The sequence below is a fragment of the Hirundo rustica genome, chromosome 10, assembly GCF_015227805.2.
Source record: "Hirundo rustica isolate bHirRus1 chromosome 10, bHirRus1.pri.v3, whole genome shotgun sequence".
In the NCBI taxonomy this organism is placed as follows: domain Eukaryota; kingdom Metazoa; phylum Chordata; class Aves; order Passeriformes; family Hirundinidae; genus Hirundo; species Hirundo rustica.
In genome coordinates this window covers 19,056,992-19,074,766 of record NC_053459.1, presented here as the reverse complement: position 1 = coordinate 19,074,766, position 17,775 = coordinate 19,056,992, and the positions used below count along the sequence as shown (strand labels likewise).

General features: G+C 43.8%; 2 protein-coding genes across 3 annotated transcripts; one reads left to right on the top strand and one right to left on the bottom strand.

The window, feature by feature from the left end:
• The first annotated feature begins 213 nt into the window (after nucleotides 1-213).
• ACTL6A (actin like 6A) lies at nucleotides 214-9,708 on the top strand. Of its 2 annotated transcripts, none has more exons than XM_040074498.2 (14): nucleotides 214-285; nucleotides 1,061-1,137; nucleotides 1,335-1,509; nucleotides 1,860-1,960; nucleotides 3,213-3,310; nucleotides 3,979-4,073; nucleotides 4,299-4,405; nucleotides 4,490-4,579; nucleotides 4,766-4,827; nucleotides 5,152-5,266; nucleotides 5,615-5,695; nucleotides 6,629-6,724; nucleotides 7,750-7,836; nucleotides 8,422-9,708. In XM_040074498.2, the coding sequence occupies exons 1-14, from the start codon at nucleotides 261-263 to the stop codon at nucleotides 8,500-8,502; spliced, it is 1,290 nt and encodes a 429-aa protein (XP_039930432.1). In that variant the 5' UTR covers nucleotides 214-260; the 3' UTR covers nucleotides 8,503-9,708. The 2 variants fall into 2 exon arrangements, with proteins under 2 accessions (XP_039930432.1, XP_039930433.1); XM_040074499.2 differs by lacking the exon at nucleotides 214-285 and adding an exon at nucleotides 528-636.
• Nucleotides 9,709-13,617: 3,909 nt separating this feature from the next.
• Nucleotides 13,618-17,731, bottom strand: MRPL47 (mitochondrial ribosomal protein L47). The gene is made up of 7 exons (XM_040074603.2): nucleotides 17,629-17,731; nucleotides 16,789-16,934; nucleotides 16,162-16,222; nucleotides 15,421-15,517; nucleotides 14,714-14,844; nucleotides 14,342-14,437; nucleotides 13,618-13,918 (listed from the first exon to the last, which is right to left on the bottom strand). Exons 1-7 carry the CDS (start codon nucleotides 17,712-17,714, stop codon nucleotides 13,801-13,803), a joined length of 735 nt encoding a protein of 244 aa, XP_039930537.1. The 5' UTR covers nucleotides 17,715-17,731; the 3' UTR covers nucleotides 13,618-13,800.
• Nucleotides 17,732-17,775: the final 44 nt, after the last annotated feature.

Here is a 17,775-nt window from a genome sequence, read left to right as displayed (position 1 = left end):
CCGCGCAAGGCCCCGCCTTCCGCCCGCTACGATTGGTCGGTTCTGCCCGCGCGGCGCTGCCATTGGTGGTCGGGCAGCGGCGCTGCGGGTCGGGCCGCGCCGCGGGCGGGGAGCGTGGCCGGGCCGCTTTTGTTGCTGGGTCGGCGGCGAGAGGAGCGGGCGGGGAGCGCGGGGTCCGCGGACACCGGGGCCGGCGGGGAGCGGGGCCGGGCGGCGCTGCGGGGGCACGGCGGACGGCGGGGCCGGGCCCAGCGGCAGCCATGAGCGGCGGCGTGTACGGGGGAGGTGAGTCCGGCGCCGCCCTCCCCTCCCCCGCCCCGCGAGGCGGCGCGTGCAGCCCCGGCGGGCGCTTCCCGCCTCCCTCAGCCCGGGCCGGCGCTGCCGCGGCCCCTGCGCGTCCCACGCGTGAGGAGGCGGCGGCGGAGCGGGCCTCGCTCGTGTCCTTCGCGGCCCCGAGGTGCCTCCGCCGGGGACCGCTCGCACCGCGGCCTTGGGCAGGATCCGCAGTACCCAGGTCCCGAGAAAGGTCCCCGTACTTCGGGAGCCGGGTGTGGTTCCCCCGAGCCCCTCTGCGCACCCTCCGTGATCACCGTTCGTTTCCTTTAGGATGTGCATAGATCAGCGGGGATCGGGCCCGTAAGGATGGGCGCTTCGTGCTCTGACCCCTTCCCTCACACAGTCGATGTTTTCGGCCCCACCTTCCTCATCCTCATCACCCCCCGAGGCTCTGGGCTCGCCCGGCTTCGTGTGACTGTTACATTAGAACTTTTTGACAACTTTATCTTAAACTTACCGTTTAGCTGCTACTACATTTTCCGTCTTCTGCTAAAATTCTCTTTACTCCGTGCGGGGGGATTGCAATGCCCGGGTTAAAGCCTGTCTACAGTTTTCCAGTAGCTCTCTGGTATCGGGAGTTCTGAATAGAGAAGTTTCCCCTTGCTTTGTACAAGATCCCTTGATTTGCTTGTCTTTGCCAGCAAAGCAGGCAGTGGGCAGGGAAAGCTCAGGGTTGCAGAAGAGCCTAATAACCATTCTTTATCTTTATTAACAATCTTTTCAGATGAAGTTGGGGCTCTGGTTTTTGACATTGGCTCATACACAGTGAGAGCAGGCTATGCAGGCGAGGACTGTCCAAAGGTGAGAGAAAACCTGTGCCTCGATGGAAATTCAACATGAATTTATGCGTTAGATCATCTTTGCGAGTTACAACCCTTCCGAATACAATGGGGTTTCTTCTGACTGTATTGTATAAACAAACTTCTGAATTTATGAGAAAAACACGAACTTCCAAAACACAGCTGATCCTCATGTACTGCTTGCTTCTTGCCTTGCAGGTTGATTTTCCAACAGCCATTGGTGTGGTGCTAGAAAGGGACAATGGCAGCACTCTGATGGAGATAGATGGTGACAAAGGCAAACAAGGGGGCCCGACTTACTACATAGACACTAATGCCCTGAGAGTTCCACGGGAGCATATGGAAGCCATTTCACCTTTGAAAAATGGAATGAGTATGGTGCTCTGTCTTTTTCCACCTGACTTTAAAATAGCATTGCCGGGCTGCAGGAAGCCGTAGTTGTTGACAGATGCTATGTACAGCAACAGGCTGTAAAAACAGTTTCCTGGTTTACAAATTGCAATTGGTTTTCACTGTTGGTGGACTTTCAGCATAATTGTTGAAGTCGTGGTGGTTGTGGAGGAAGAGAATTCTGCAGAACTGTTAGAGGAGGTGTGTGTCTGCTGAGGACAGCTTTTGACTGAAGAGCTCTATGCAAAAAAATAAATTGGAAAGCCTTTATGTGTTTATGAAATGAAACAAAAGTTAGAAGTAACTAATCTATTTGTCTCAATGTTGTTACAGTTGAAGACTGGGATAGTTTCCAGGCAATTTTGGATCACACGTACAAGATGCATATTAAATCTGAAGCAAGTTTGCATCCTGTCCTTATGTCTGAAGCACCAGTGAGTAAAAGCAGCTGTGCACTTTGATAAGCCTTTTTTGCTGACCCTGCAAGCATTAGTCCTGGATAAGTCTGACAATGGCTTGTAGGTGACAAGTGCTGATACTTAGCTACAGAAATGACAATTTTAAAATACTTACACAAGTTCTGGAAAATGTCTAAAAAACCCTCTATTTGAAATAGTTCATATGAGTTGTATTAGAAAGTATTTACAATATGCTATTGTTTTTCACTTACTGAAAAGAAGCCAGAAGTTAAAAAAAAAGACATTTTACTGCCTAGAATAAAAAGGAAAAGATGTTTGGATGTCTTATATATTAAGTTACAGTTAATAAAATGCCATAAAAAATCTTGCTTTGTTCAGCCTTACAAGTGATATTACATGACCCAGAATAATATTTATGATGGAGAATTTTTAATTTTTCTGTTTGCTTTTGTAAGTGGTCCTGTAAGGCAGCTGAAGTGGATGAATATAAATTTCTGGGAAAATCTGGACAGAGTTTCTGTCATGTTAAAATGCTCAACATTTGAAGGGCAGATCTTGAAGTTAGAGTAGAAAAGGTAGACATGCCATAGACAAGCGATGCCTTTCATTAATCAAACCTTAGGAAAAAGATTTTCTTGAATTTCATTATTCCCTTGTGTTGAATCACAGCTTGTGGAGTGTGGATGAGTTTGCAATGGCTGTTTGATGGCTCAGTGGGTGTCTGAATAAAGACATTCCCATTGACATTCTCCTTACAAACCTCATCTGACTTTGTTGTATTGGCTTAGAAAAAACTTCACATTTTCAGTAATGTGTTGAATATTTGAGCTATATCCCGACTTAATCACAACTGCAGCGGAACTGTAGAAAGATACTTTGGGAACTGGAAAGTCTGGATTTATTATTCTTCCCACCGGGCAAGTTCCTTCATGTATCTTTTCCCTTGTAAAAAGCAGGGTGCTTGCTTTAGAGAGTTCTTTGGGAACCTGACATTGGAACAGCTCTAGAAGTGTAAATAAATCTATTGTAACATGAAAAGTATGTAGCACTTTTGTGTGATAGATAACCATTGATGTATTGTTGTACAAATGGCATAAAAAATGTTCTAAAGAAGTAAATTACTAGAAATCCATTTCTGTAGAATTTTGGTATGATTTGAAACTGTGGCTGCAATTTTTCTAATCATTATCGTGTTAGCAATCTATTAGTGTGCAAACACAGCTTCCTTTTGGTCACTTTCTTGTGGTTTGGATTTATTATTTTTTAGTGGAATACCAGGGCAAAGCGTGAAAAACTGACGGAATTGATGTTTGAACACTACAACATCCCAGCTTTTTTCTTGTGTAAAACTGCTGTTCTGACAGCGTATCCTTTGAAATGTTTCACTGCTTGGTTTTATTTTCCTCCCCCCAGGAAATTACGGTAAACTTTTTCCAGGCAACTCCAAGTATAGCAGCACGCCTAAGTTTGTTCAAATTGATTTTTTCCATAAACGGCCAGGGAAGAAGTAAACAAATTCAGTTTCTGAACTTTAAGGCATTAGAGCTCACTTTTGAAGTTCTCCCAATCTGACTCTGTCCTTTGTGTCCAAGTAATTTTTTTTATTAGGTTTTTCCATTGTATACTATGGATAAGAATATTACAGACCTGAAATGGTGGTGCCCACACTACTAAATACAGTAATTAGAGCTTGAAGTTTTCATAGCCTTAAGAAGAATATTTGTAATTATTTTAAACTAGTAATAGGTTTCCAGCTTTGAGTCTAAGTGAGTTGTATGTACTCAGAGCTTGCTGCATAGTAGTGGCATGAAGTTTCAGCTTTGTACATCCAAAGCTTGAACTAATTCACTGATATAAGTTAAATGCTGCTTTCTCTATGAGATTGTGTGCTTCACAGAAAGATGGCACACACTGGAAAATGACAAATCCCTTTGCAGAGGCAAGGAATAACATGTTGGGGTCCTCATTCCTAGTTATGATCTAAATGTATTTTAGCACTTTTTTCCAATGTTTTCCTTAATCATTTTGACTAGTTTTGCTAACGGGAGATCTACAGGTCTCATCTTGGATAGTGGAGCAACACACACCACTGCTATTCCAGTGCATGATGGATATGTACTTCAGCAAGGTATAAACTTTCATGGATAACAGCACTGCAGTGTCATGGTTGAGTTAGTGTGATTTCTGCTTGTACGGTTTTGTTACTGTTTTTACATCTGTGTGCCCCTTTGAAAAGGAAAAAACCCTAAAAACCCTTTCACTGACAAATAGTTGTGAGAGTCTATTCATGATCTGGATAATTCCCAGGTTAGTTGTTTTGGTTTTTATTTTGGATCCCCTCTTTGCCTTCTAGGCATTGTAAAATCACCACTTGCAGGAGACTTTATCACTATGCAGTGCCGGGAATTGTTTCAGGAAATGAACATAGAGATAATTCCTCCATATATGATTGCTTCAAAGGTGGGAAAGTAACTTTATTTAGTAAGTGTTGTCTTGGGGAAGGCTTAAATGTTTACCTGATGACTTTGTACCCTACAATCTCAGGAGGCAGTTCGTGAGGGGTCGCCAGCAAATTGGAAGAGAAAAGAGAAGTTGCCCCAGGTCACCAGGTCTTGGCACAACTACATGTGTAATGTAAGTAGATGATTCCTCCTACTCTCACCTCCCCTGAGTGTGCCATAAATAAGTTTTGTTTGCAAGTATATCAGTGTTTTCTCTTGAAGAAAGAGAAAATGTTTGAAAAGTTAGTACTAATTCTACAAATTTTATAAAATTGAGGACTAAAATTCATATAAATTCATGTTATTTTTAATTCCACAGTGTGTCATTCAGGACTTCCAGGCTTCTGTCCTCCAAGTATCAGATTCAACCTATGATGAACAGTATGTTACATTCTTCTTTCTTGTAAAATCAGTTACCAGCTGTGCATGTGGTGCTCAGCCTGTTCATTGCTGTTGGCTGGTTTTGTTATGGAAGAAGGTTTTATCTGAAATTTGATGATTTATGAAAGTAGGAGTACTGCATATACCGAGGTGATAGTTTTTTGTTCAATATTCCAAGATGAGAGCATTATAAATATTTTTGGAAGTGTAAGTCTTATGAATCACAGCATTCCCATTGGAACTGTAGTTGATAACACTGCTTAGATAACTTGACATCCTGTTGAGAGAGCATTTTAATGTGTTGCTTTCTGTCTGATGCTCCAGGGTGGCAGCACAGATGCCAACAGTTCATTATGAGTTCCCCAATGGCTATAACTGTGACTTCGGTGCTGAGCGCCTGAAAATTCCCGAGGGATTGTTTGACCCTTCCAATGTAAAGGTAAAACCACTCTGCTGGCTGTGATTGGGGGGCTGTGCACGACAAGGCTAGCACGTGGCTTTCTTTTGTGTAACGTTTTTAATTTTGTGATTTGGATGTATTTGCACTGTGGGGTTCTCCTGAGGGTAGAATTTGCCTGTCTTGAATTATGGCTGGGGAAGGGAAGGATGAAATGTTCTAATTGGGTGGTGATGAGCTGACTGGAAAAACAGGGCTACTTTTGTTCCTTCCCTAACAAAATGCTTACTTCTCTCTCCAGTCACACTTGTAAACCTGAACTCATTCAGGGCTTTTCTCTGCCTTGCTCTCTTGAAGCAATGATGTGTAGATTCCTGATTCTCCCTGCAGGGTTTATCTGGTAACACGATGTTGGGTGTGAGCCACGTTGTCACAACAAGCGTTGGAATGTGTGATATTGATATCAGGCCGGTAAGTGTTAGTCAGCCAGGCAGTGTTTTAAGGCATCGATATTTTTGTGCTGATATGTGTTTTTTGGGACTAGAACAGCCACAGTGAAGAAATTTCCTAGCACTTCCTAGAATCATGATAAGCATGTTAAAATAATTCTGTAAGTATTATGTATTTATATATAGGGATATGCACCATTAGTGTTTTGTCTTACAAAATGCTAAATCAGGACCTTTTACTTAATGTTTCTACCCGTATTTAAAGATCTGATGTACAGATTTTGTGGCTAGCTCTGCATAATTTGGATTGGACTGGCTTCAGATAAGCATTTATATTTGTAACTTTGAGTGTTACCCTCAGATTTTTCAGCATCGTTATGTTTAGACCATACATGGAATTTATAAAGAGCAGAAGGAAGAGAAGTTATAAAGGAAAACATTCTTTTTAAAATTAATGTGCTATCTTTGTCAGGTGTCAATTTGATGCAGATTGCATGAGAGTTCTTCCAAGATTTTTTTTCTGTTAACCAGTATATGGGGAGGGCTTAATGGGCTGGGCCATGGTGTGTGTTCACCAACTGCAGCAATAGTGAGAGAGAAAACTGCTGCAGGACTGTGGGGTTTTCTTTTGAGGCTGCAGCTGTAAAAAACCCAGCAGTTTGGATACAGAGATCTGCAAGTTGTGCGCTCTCCATAGTAGAAATTGTTACGTGAAATCATATAGAACATATGGCTTCTGCCTTCCTATTATAGTTTAATATTAACCTGCTTTGCAATATTTTGAAGTGATGAAATAATTCATTGAATTGGGAGAGGTAATACTGTTGGCATCTAGTGATGTGTTATTGCTGCTGATGATACATACTCATGCCACCCCTCTCTATTGTGAAAAAGAGCTGTTTTCAGAATGATTTCTGAGGTAAAGTTCCAGTTTGTTTTTTCTCTCTCTTTTTAGGGTCTCTATGGCAGTGTGATTGTAGCAGGAGGAAACACTCTAATACAGAGTTTCACAGACAGGTTGAACAGGGAGCTGTCTCAGAAAACCCCACCGGTAAAACATCTCTTTTCCATGACTGCATTGAGTACTTAACATTTTACTTTTCTGCCACATAAGTACACAAGGAAATCATGGCACTGACTTTCTTAGGACCCTGAGAGCTGACTAGATTTCTGCAGGGTTAAGGAATCTCCCCTCTCTAAAGAAAAATAAAGAATTCTTGAAAAGTTTTTTTACAGAATAAGTTCCAATATTCCTTGAGTATTTTACTGCTCAACTCTTGCTTTCAGATTGTGATCCTAAATTGTGTAATTCCCCCCAAGCGACAGCCAGTATTTCTCGTGATGCTCTCTCTTTTGAACTGTTGCTGACTAACTTGAGCCACATTCAGTCATTCTGCCTGAGGCCACCTCGTGGCAATTGTTTTTCCTTGATTCTGCAGACAACCTAAATCACTGGGTTTTGTCTATGAGTAACATGAGTAACGTATTTTTTTTAATCACTTGATGTCAAAGAAAGTATTGATACCTTGCATCTGAGAGTAGATATAGATGATGATACTTCTTTAATTTTAGTATTCAAGCAAAAATGTTCTGCTTTTGACAACTCTGCAGTGATGAATGTTAGGAGAAACTGAGAAATGTTTCACTGCTTATAATAGCTGAGGAGGAGCCCATTGAAATTCAATGATTTTATTGCAATAAGGCATTTTGAAAGCAAAAGGAATGACTGAGTCCAAAAAAGACTAGATGACTTAAGTCTAGCAAGAGAAGTCATTTTAGTCCCAGTGCAGTGTTGGTGATGACACTATACACTGTGATATCATTGCTCCCCACCTGCCCCATTCCTTGCCTTAACCATTTGCAGTTGGGAGACAAGGCAAAAACCACATTTCCTGTTCCACTGTGCTTGTTTTGAGTTGTAAATGCAGGGCAGGTGAGCAGCATTGCAGATGTACAAGAATGGACCTTTTTCAGCTGTATATTGGTGTAGACACCAGGTTCCCTGTGCTGCTTGTCCCTAAAGGTCACTGGCTCACAGTTGGTGTGACGTTTGGTGTTGGCTCCTTTTCTGTGCAGAGCATGCGCCTGAAGTTGATAGCCAACAACACGACTGTGGAGCGGAGGTTCAGCTCGTGGATTGGGGGCTCCATTTTGGCTTCTTTGGTGAGTAAACCTTGTTTCTGTGGTGCTGTGCTGAGCAGCACTGCCACCCGGAAATCTGACTCCCCAGAAGTGTGCATTGCAGAGTCTGCGCTACATAATCATCTTGGCTGTCCTCATGGCAAGGGGAAGAGAATCTGTTTTAAAAAGCGGTGTGAGCATTTCCAGTGACAGCATACCTTGCCATGTTCTCCCATTTTTAATGGCAAGGTGCAACCTTGAAATGCATGCACTTTCTCTAGACTGTGTCTGATAGACCATGAACGTAGCAAACCTGTTTCTGCATCATATTCCTGTGGTTAATTCTACAGGTTACTGAGCACTGAAATGGTTTGTGGGGGTTAATTTATCATCATGGGAAGGGGAGACTGGAATCAGCACTTGGTGCTGCACTTCCCATGAGTTTAATGCCTTAGCAATAAAACTCCAGGAAGAGACAGTTAAGCAGGTCAAGTCCTAATACTTCATTTAATGTAAGGACTTGCTTGTTTTCCCTCCTAGGAAAAGCTAATTGTGTTTCAGTTAACCATCACTGGTGTTCTGCTATTTTTTTCATTGTGCGTTGCTTTTGTTTCTTTATTTTTGTAGGGTACTTTCCAGCAGATGTGGATTTCTAAACAAGAATATGAAGAAGGAGGGAAACAGTGTGTAGAAAGAAAATGTCCTTAGAGCTCTTTACTGTGAAAAGTGCTGCCTGCTCGGTGCTCCTTCTGTTTTCTAGCTTTAGCATACTCAGGAATGGGATGGACTCTTTTTGTAGAAAGTTTCTATTGGGTTTTTTGCATAATTCAAGTTCCATTTTAACAAACCTTAGAGATTTGGAGAGACCTAATTGGTACTATAATAGAAAAAGGATGTTTACGTCCCTTGTAAAGCAATAATTCATGTAACAGGCATTTTATAATTTTATATAAATGTCTATTTTTCTCTAGTATCTTTTCCTGGGAACAGCTTTACAGGTGAGCTAATAGATAGAGGCGTAACCTTGCAAATGCCTGTGCTTATTTATTAATTATTTCTTGTCTAATTTCTTGTCTACTTTCACATACTAGTCTTCCTTGCTGGTACTTTGGCCTTAAATTGCTCTTATTTTTCTCCTCAAAAAATAAAATTTGCTCTTTTCTGTCGGAGCAAGCTTGTGAGTACTTGCAGATAAAGTTACTCTGCTGTTTTAAAAGTTGAAAGTTTGTATTCAGTGGTCTATTTTAGTGTAAGCTTTTACTGTGTCGAAGAAGTGTTACATTCCATGGAGTGAATGGTATTAAGCACTGGTTAGCTCATTTTTTTTTATGACGGAGCAGTTTCATTGCAGTAAGCAAGCAATGCTTTCCACCTGATGTCTAAGAATGTATTGAATGCCTTTGTGCTGTTGGTGAGAAGCAAAATCTGTTGGAGACAGGGAAATTGAGACAAAGGATTGCCTCTCCAAGCCTGGGAGCAGAGTCAGAAGCTTTCAGTGCGTGGCTGACCCTGCTGCAGGGAGCTCTCAGTGCTGTGTGCTCACGGCTGCTGTGGCTCCCCCTGTGCCTCCCAGCAGGGTCTGTAAGTGCCTGTGTTTGCAAGGGGAAGGTGCACTCAGGGTCACGGGAATGGGGATGACTTCATTTTTCAGCAGAAACCGGCTGTCAAGATGCAGCTCAGTGTAGCTTTTAAGCTTAATTTACAATGGTGTGATGGTCTGTTTTGGGACACAATGAAGTTTTGCTCCTTATCTCAAAAGCTGTGGAAAACCAAATAGCATTGAACTGATTGATAAAAAGAAAAAGTACTGCTACAGTTTTGTATCCTAAAAGATCTTGTGGGTAAATAATTATGAGGCCTCTATTTGAAAACTTTCACATTACCTCCAAATAATAAAGTAATTTATCAAACCAATCTGCTTTTTTCTTATCATGAGAATCTTTAGTTTCTCTTTAGACAAAGTTGCTTGATCAGATTTTCAAAGCTATTGACAAAGCATATTTCTTTTGCAAAATGAGGCAAACTGCAAATCTACCAAGTGATCCAAGGCACCAGCTCTTGTCAGTGTGGAAAACAAAGACTCAGTCCAATTTGCATTCAAGTGGAACATGGAACGTAACTGAACTGCTGCCTCAGCACACTGCAGTGGGTGGTGTTTGTAAGTTTTCCTTTCTTGGAAGAAAGCCGAGACGTCCTTTTTCTTCATGTGGGAAAAGCCGATTCTTTATTCACATCACTTCTTGACACAGTTTTTACAGGCCTCGTGTGCAACTATAAACTTGGTTCATAGTGCCACTGACTATTGGTTAGTGAAAGGTATTCTACTTGTCCATCAAATCCATCTGTTCTTGGATTGGTTACATCTTTACTGATTCTCATGGGACAAATCTCTTGCTTTTGCAGCTGCTTTGGTTTTCAACCCAGGTACAGGTTGTTAGGCTGACAAGTTTTCAGACCAAGATTGTTTTCACATGGGAACTTGCAAATGACTTAGAACTTTGGCCATTTAGCACAGCAGGCCTGATTTATTGAGGCCTTTCTTTCATAATTCTTTTACCTGTCACGACATCCCTTGCCTTTTTTATTCATTTCAAAAGCTCATATGTTCTGATGATAAAACAATTTTCATCTTATTAAGGCTATTACTGGTTGTTATTAAGTATGGGACAAGATACATAAAAAACCGATTACAATCAACAAAACTTATGAAATCCAGTCATGTCACAGACACAGGGTCTGGCAGCATGAGAAAAATAAAAATAATGTCCAATGTCTCTAGGGGAAATTGAGATAAATTACCATCGTTTTAAAATCCAAATAGCTGAGACTCGGGAGAAAGTCCATTAGCTGGAAATGTTGATCTTTGACATTGCTGCATGTCTTTTTGGGAGCCTGGAACAGGGAATAGCTGAAGTAGGTTAGTAGGAACACTATACTATGATGATGACAAAAGGCTTTTGTTGACAAGTTTCCTCTGTAAGTCCAGACACAGCCATGCTCTGGCACTCCTACTTTTCCTCTTGTCCTGGTTATGAAGGCTGGGTGGTGGCCAGGTCATTTCTCGCTGGGCCTCATTTTCTCAGAGGCAACTGATGTCTGATCAAATGAATAGATGACTACTTTTAACCTGTAGCTGATAAAACACATGCATATCTTCTCTTGAAGTTAAAGACTCCAAAAAGAGGGAGGGGAAAGAGAAAGAAAACTCCGGCCACTGCCGTCTCGCAGCCCCTGCATGGGAAAGGTTAAACGCGGCCGTGTTGTGCTCACATCCGCAGGGATGAGATTCTCACCTCTGGAATGCCCGGGCAGCGGGGGCGGTGGGAGCCGTGCGGACCCAGCACAGCCCTCCCCTCCCGGGGCTGCCGCATCCCCGCCCACCCCAAACACCCGCGGGAGAAAAGCAACACAAACCCCCCCCCCCCCTAAAGACCGCATGTAGCAAAAGGGGGAAAACCACCGAAAACAAAAATCCTTTTCTGTAAAAGGTTCAAAAGACACAAAGCGCTTGTGGCTCCCACCTCCCGTCCTGGAGGCCGCGGAGAGGGGCCGCCGATGCGGGGCCCGGCGCCGCCGAGGCTGTCGAAAATCCCGCGGAGAGACCGGGGGGGAACGAGGGAACGGCATTGGAACATCAGCTGTGGGGAGGAGCCGGGAGCAGGAAACGTGCTCCGGTTCCTGCCGTCCGCAGAGCTCGTGCGTTCCGTACGGAGCTGCCAACCGAGCGCTGCCCGGGGCTTTCTGGAGGATAAAACTCACCCGCGGGGACCTGTCGCGGTCACCGCCCTCCACCGCGGCCACAGCGGCCATCACCTGCCGCCGCGGTCACCGCGGTTTCCCGTGCAGCGGGAGCGGCCACCCCGCGCCGCCCGGGGCACTGTGTCCCGCCGGAACCATTTTATAGAGGCGCACGCACACAGATTCCGGCTCCGGGCTTTTTTTTCTGGTTCCCTCTGCTGCTGGCCTCTTCACACGGCTTCGATTGAAAACGGTTTCAAAGTGGATATAACATGATTTAATAGTCTTTTCAACATGAAAAAGGGAATTAAGAGGTAACTTGTCCATCGTTCGTGGGTAGAGGGAGCAGAAACGGACCTGCAGACACGGGAGGTGCTGACCCAGAGATCTCTGGAGTCTGTGGGGGGGGGAGCGGTTGCCGCAGCAGCTGTGGTCCCTTCAGCGGATTGTGTGTTTTTTAGCGAATTTCTAATAAAATACCATGTAAGTAACGATTTTGTGGTTACTGTATCTTGCCCTATGGCTGCTGCCCACAAAAACTGCCCCAACTCGTCCCACCTTTCGACAGAAAAGGCATTTTGCACATCTGTTCTTCTGTTGTTTTCTACACCCGAGTGATAAAGTTGGAGAGTTCCTTTTATCCTGTTTGATCCCGTATTTGTGGAATATAAGTGCCCCCACACGTACTATCTCTCTTTCGTCAGCTGAAATTCGTCATCTAAGATTTCCCGTGTTTGACCCCTTTTTTGAGCTCACAGTCCGGACGCTGCCCCGCGGCCGCGCCTCCCCACGCGTGCGGACTTGGGCTCGTGTTTCCCTGCGGCGCGGATCTTCCGCGGTCTCTCCCCGTCTCCGTGGCCGCAGTGCGTTTCTCGCTCCATGCTCGCTGTCCCCGGATCGCCCTTCCCGGCAGCTCTGTTTGTTTCTGGGCTCACCCCGCTCGGCTCTCGCTCCGCCGGCCGCTTCTTGTCTTGGTGGATTTTGTGCTGTCCCGAGGCCGGCTCCAGCCGCTACTTTGTGTGACTTTACTTGGTTCACAGCTTTCTTCCCAATGACTGTTGGTTAGTGAAAGGTATTCTACTTGGGCATCGAACCGATCTATTCTTGGATTGGTTACAGCTTTTCTTTCCTGATTCTCATGGGACAAATCCCTTGTTACTGCAGGTGCGATTGGTTTTCAACCCATGAACGGGTTGTTACACTAACGAGTTATCAGACCAAGACTGTTGTTTTCGCGTGGGAACTTGCAAATGACTTGGAAGAAGTGACAGGCTCATTTTGGCCATTTCGCAGAGGTTTTCTCACCACTGTAAAGAGTCAGAGTTGAAACAGTGTGGGAATTTTCTGTGATGCAGAGAAGTGAAGGTCCAAATGATGGAGATAGATACTCACAGGAGACAGTACTGGTTCCCTTGCTGTGTTTTAGCAGATTATACTGCTGAGCATATCCTGAAAGACTGCTATCTGTGACTTGGATCTACATTTCTACACCACCACACGTGAAGGTTAAAAGCTTTCATGAAGTGAAAGCTACAGCTGTTTCCATCAACTGAGAGCAACAGCAGTACCTCCTTCAATTGCATAAAAGACTTGCAGTCTTCTTTCCATCATTTTGCACTCTGCAGAAAATGTACAAGCATTGGAATTTATCATAGAAATCAAGATAGGACAAATGGATTAGAAGTTCCCATGCTGAGTATTTAAGAACGCAGACTTAAAGCAGTGGAAAGAATTCCTCCTAGCAGACCAAAGAGCCCATTTCCCAGTGCATTGATGCAGAAAGCAAATACACCCTGCACAGCTTACCTGTAACTCAGGGAAAATATTCAGGAAAATGGATCAGAAAAATAGCAGGAAAAATATGATCAGAGAAAAGGCTTATCTGTGAGCTTGAGATGCTTTCATGTTTCTGTCTGATTTTAATGCACCTTTGTTCAACTAAACCAGGTAAATATTACCCCTACATTTTTTACTGTCAGCTGGCACTCTGTGGCTGCTCTTCACTGTTCCTAATGTGTCTCATTCTTGTAACAGCTGGCTAGCACAGCATTTGTTCCTGGAAATGTGAGAAGTTCTAGGATTTGAGTTAGGCACCAAAGCTGCTTTTTAATTCCAGATCACAAGTTTAATTAAAGTCAAATGTGGTATTGAAAACAAAAAAGAAGATGGAGACTCTCTGGAATGCTCTGTGGAGTTGTTTGTGGTTCCAGAACATGATTCATGTTCCACAGACTCCTGACCAATTGCTTGCAGTGCTCTTCCAGCACGTTACTGGCTCTGGGATTTCACAGCAACGTCAGGGAACTTCCTTTCCAAGACCTTCTGCCTCGTCCTCTCCAGGTTTTGCTGCCTTGCCCTTTTCCGTAAGGCTTTTTCGAGCCTGAGTCTGAAACAGAGAAGTTGGTGTGGTTCATTTCCAGCCAGCTTGTGACCACTTGAATGAGCTCCCCCCAATCTGATAGATGCTCTCAGTGATTAACAACTTCCCTGTTCATTTGCTTTTGATAAGGAAGAGAGCCTGCAAAGTAATCTTTTTACTCTGCTTCTGAATTCTACAGAAGTTCAGCTTCTGGGAAGATTTTGGAATTGCATTTGAAGTTATTTTTACAGTGCCACTGCATAGACCTGTACCTTAGTAACTAAGGTGGGAACAGGAAAAAAGAAACAGAGCAAGCTGTAATTTTAAAAGGCCTCATTTTCAGTCTAGTAGCTGAAACACAACAGATTGCAGCTATTTTTTTCGTTTAAACTGGAATAAGGATACAAACAGATCAGAGGATAACTTTCAGTGTCAAAATCATCTTTTTACCTGATGAAGTTATTCACATGAGGTAGGTAATAGAATCTCTTCTTTTTGTGTTTTTTGTTCAAGTGCCATGGTATTGGCCATTCCTTGTAACTGTACCTGTGGGAGAGAGATAAAAATGCTTACAGAATGTACACATTGTCTTAATTCTAGGATTTTACCAATTTCTCTTGGTTTCAGGTACAGTGATAAAATGGTCTGGGAGACTGGAGAATTTGTATGTGGCTATTTCTTTCCAGCTCTTGCTGGCTTGGTTTTGTAACAGTACCTCTGGTGTTCTGTGCAGTCTGTGCATCCTTCCTTGAACAGATAAGGATTTTCTGAGAGACCCACCACAAGAAAAATTCAGCCATTGAAAAAGAAGGTTTTCCATACCAGAAGGTGCGTCCCAAGAAGTCGTGTCTCCACTCGCCAGGGACTGGCTTTTCATGGCCTGTTTGTAAAAGCCTCAAAGCAATTTCTCTTTCTCTGACAACCAAGTCTATATTTTTCATAGATGTTTCTACCTGGAAATGGTAAAAAAGTTTCAGGATGCACCAACAAAAAACAATGCTGAAAATTTAAAAGATCTCAAAGACTTAAGACAAAATTTAAAGGGAAAACAAAGGTAAACCGTGCTGGAGTTTGATCATGAGTTCTCTCTCAGCAGGCCCTGTGTACAAGAACAGTAAGGAAGGGGTGCTTCAAAAATTAATTTGAGAGCAGGACAGATATGAAATAACTGACAGTCTATGGAAAACTGCCGGGTTTGGGTAAAAGCCAGATCTAATGCTGATGCACAAGTATAGGAAGCTTTGAGGCAGGGGTCAGAAGGAAGCAGGAGAAGCAAACAGAAGATCTGCTTATGGCTTGCAGTGGCTGTTGGTTATTTTACTTTTCACTGGAGTCTGGTCACAGCCCCAGTAATGCCCAGTGTGCAATGAGAAAGCTGCCTTGATCAAACTGTGACTTGAGCAGTTAGTGCATACACTAAAATCAGGGAAATAATTTTTTAAAAAAAGTCTTTAACAAGTTTACAAACACTTGATCTTCCAGCAATTTTACTTAAGAGTTACAGGTTTTATGTGGTATGAACAGGTTACCTTTTCTAATCGTTCTGGACTTGGCATAGCCTTGCGCTGTCGTTTGGATTCTTGCTCTAAAGTTAAGAGCATGTTCTTTTCTTTCAGCAGGACATACCTAGAGCAGAAAGTACAGGAATTCAAAATTAACTCTGGGGTAGCTAAGCAGTTATTCACTTACTACCTGTAATCCCAAATCCTGCTGGCTTCACATATAGAAACAAAAGAGGAGAAAGAGGGAGACGGGTTTACTTTGTCTGGAATAAAGAGGGCTTAGGAGGGAAGAGTTGAACACTAAGCTGTCTTCCACTACCTGCACAGAGCCAGACTCTTCTTACATTACACAGGAAAAGGACAAGACAAAGCAAGGAAAAAGCAGTTCACAGTAATGATTTAGTTCAGTCTGAAGTGGCAACGCAACCTCCAGCTTCAGAAACTTCCAAAATCAGAATAAATGCAGGCCTGAGCACCCTGATGGAATGAAGTGCCCACCCCACCAGAAGGCACTGACAACCAAGTCTGTCCAACTCAAACAGCCCCCACAGGGTTTGTACCACACCTGAGCCCTCTGAACTAGACACAACTGTCCCACAACCACCCCCAGTGCAGCGTCTGAGTTCTGAGCAGGGCTGGGACTGGGGCTGTTCCAAGCCCAAAGCTGGCTGGAGCCTGCAGAGCATCACAAGTTCACCAGCCACATTTTATTAAAAAGTGCAGAGCTGCTCTGAAAGAAGAAAAGCTTCTTCACTAAAACTTACTTACCAAAGTTTGTGCAAGTCTTCACTACTCTTGCCCCTTAGCTGCTTTATATTCCATGAATCCCCTGTCAAAGATAAAAAAACCCCCACGATTAATTTAATGGAACAAAGTTCTCTTATTCTGGGAAAAAAAAAAAAAAAAAAAAAAGTGCTTCTATTAGGCCCAGCTGACACAACAGTATAAAGACCACTTTTAAAATACTACTGCTTGGACAGTAATCCTTGAGGATATTCAGCTTTGCTTTTAAAACACTATACAGAAAGGCAATTACATGTAGTGTTTGTAAAAGGCTGGGAATACAGAAAGCTGCCAGATGAATCTTTGCACTTGAACTAGTTTTCTTCCATCGTACTTCTGTTTCATCAAAACACATCTCTTCTGTGATACACTCTCACCTCAGAGCAAGGCAGAGGATTTACAGCAGAACATTTTGCTGCACAACTGCTATTTGCTTTCATAAACACTGAATACACACAGCAAAAATTAACAAAAAGACGCACAAGTGGATGTATGTACATATACACAGAAAAATAGGTTTTATGTAGCTATGAATGCTCCCTATGATGCAAATAAAAAATAGGTCAGATTTCAGCTCAAAGATCGCTATCAGAAATGTTAAATATAACTCACCAGACTTTACACTTTTTTCCCCCCAGTTTCCTGGATCATCAAAAAACTCCTCCAGACCTCTCTGAGAAACAGTTGTGTGCAGGAACATCACCTGATGGAGGGTCTCAGTTTTTGGTAGGTTCTTGTGGCACAGATTCAGTGTCATCCTGCATAAAAGTTAGAAGGAAAACTGTATGATAAGAAAAATAACATTCTGCTAAATGAGAATATTTGTTTCATTCACAAAGGCACAGGTCCTACAGATAAGACCACAGCCTGCACGGTAAAAGCAGGGGTTTGGTTAGTCACAAAAATGTCATAGAGGTGTTTTCTCCTCAATTTATCAAGATTTATCAATTTCCTATACTTCGAGATAAATAACAACTTTAAAATTAAGGAATAAATTTGAGCTGTGCTGTACAAAAGTACATCACAGAATCACAGAACTTTTAGCAGTGGAAAGGATCTCTGGAGATCATCCAGCCCAACACCCGTGCCAAAGCAGGGTCACCTGGAGAAGGTGACATAGGAACGCCTCCAGATGGGTTTGGGATGTCTCCAGAGAGGGAGAATCCACGCCTTCCCCGTGGCCTTAATGGCAAAAACTGTGGGCACACACGAAAGCACAAAACCCACCCATGCTGGAAGCACCAGCACAATGCTTACAGCATTCTACAGGCACAGGGAACCGCTTCGTGCTGCCCTCACACGCTGCCTGCAGCCACGCACCACCCTGCGGCCCTCAGGCTGGCGGAGCCGGGACAGACGGACACCCGCCTCCCGCCAAAGGCTCTCCTTCCTCCCGGGAACCGCGCCCGCCCCTCCGTGCCCGAGCCCGAGTTCCCCCGGCGCAGCGCGTACCCGGAGAGTCCCGGCCGAGCCCGGGGCAGCCGGAGCGCGGCCGCGAGGCTCCGGCCCAGCGCCGCCATGGCTGCGGCCGCCGCCATCGCCCCGCGCCCTCCCACAGCGCCGGGGGCACGGGGCGGGAGCTGCCCTTCCCCAAGATGG

Excerpts from the sequence above, each read along its gene's own strand:
- ACTL6A (XM_040074498.2), top strand. The coding sequence starts at position 261 with ATGAGCGGCGGCGTGTACGGGGGAG. Across the intron at positions 286-1,060 it reads CGGCGGCGTGTACGGGGGAG|ATGAAGTTGGGGCTCTGGTT; the intron begins GTGAGTCCGGCG and ends CAATCTTTTCAG. Across the intron at positions 6,725-7,749 it reads TGTCTCAGAAAACCCCACCG|AGCATGCGCCTGAAGTTGAT; the intron begins GTAAAACATCTC and ends TTTTCTGTGCAG.
- MRPL47 (XM_040074603.2), bottom strand. The coding sequence starts at position 17,714 with ATGGCGGCGGCCGCAGCCATGGCGGCGCTGGGCCGGAGCCTCGCGGCC. Across the intron at positions 14,845-15,420 it reads GTCCAGAACGATTAGAAAAG|GTAGAAACATCTATGAAAAA; the intron begins GTAACCTGTTCA and ends TACCATTTCCAG. Across the intron at positions 13,919-14,341 it reads CATGTGAATAACTTCATCAG|ACTCAGGCTCGAAAAAGCCT; the intron begins GTAAAAAGATGA and ends TCTCTGTTTCAG.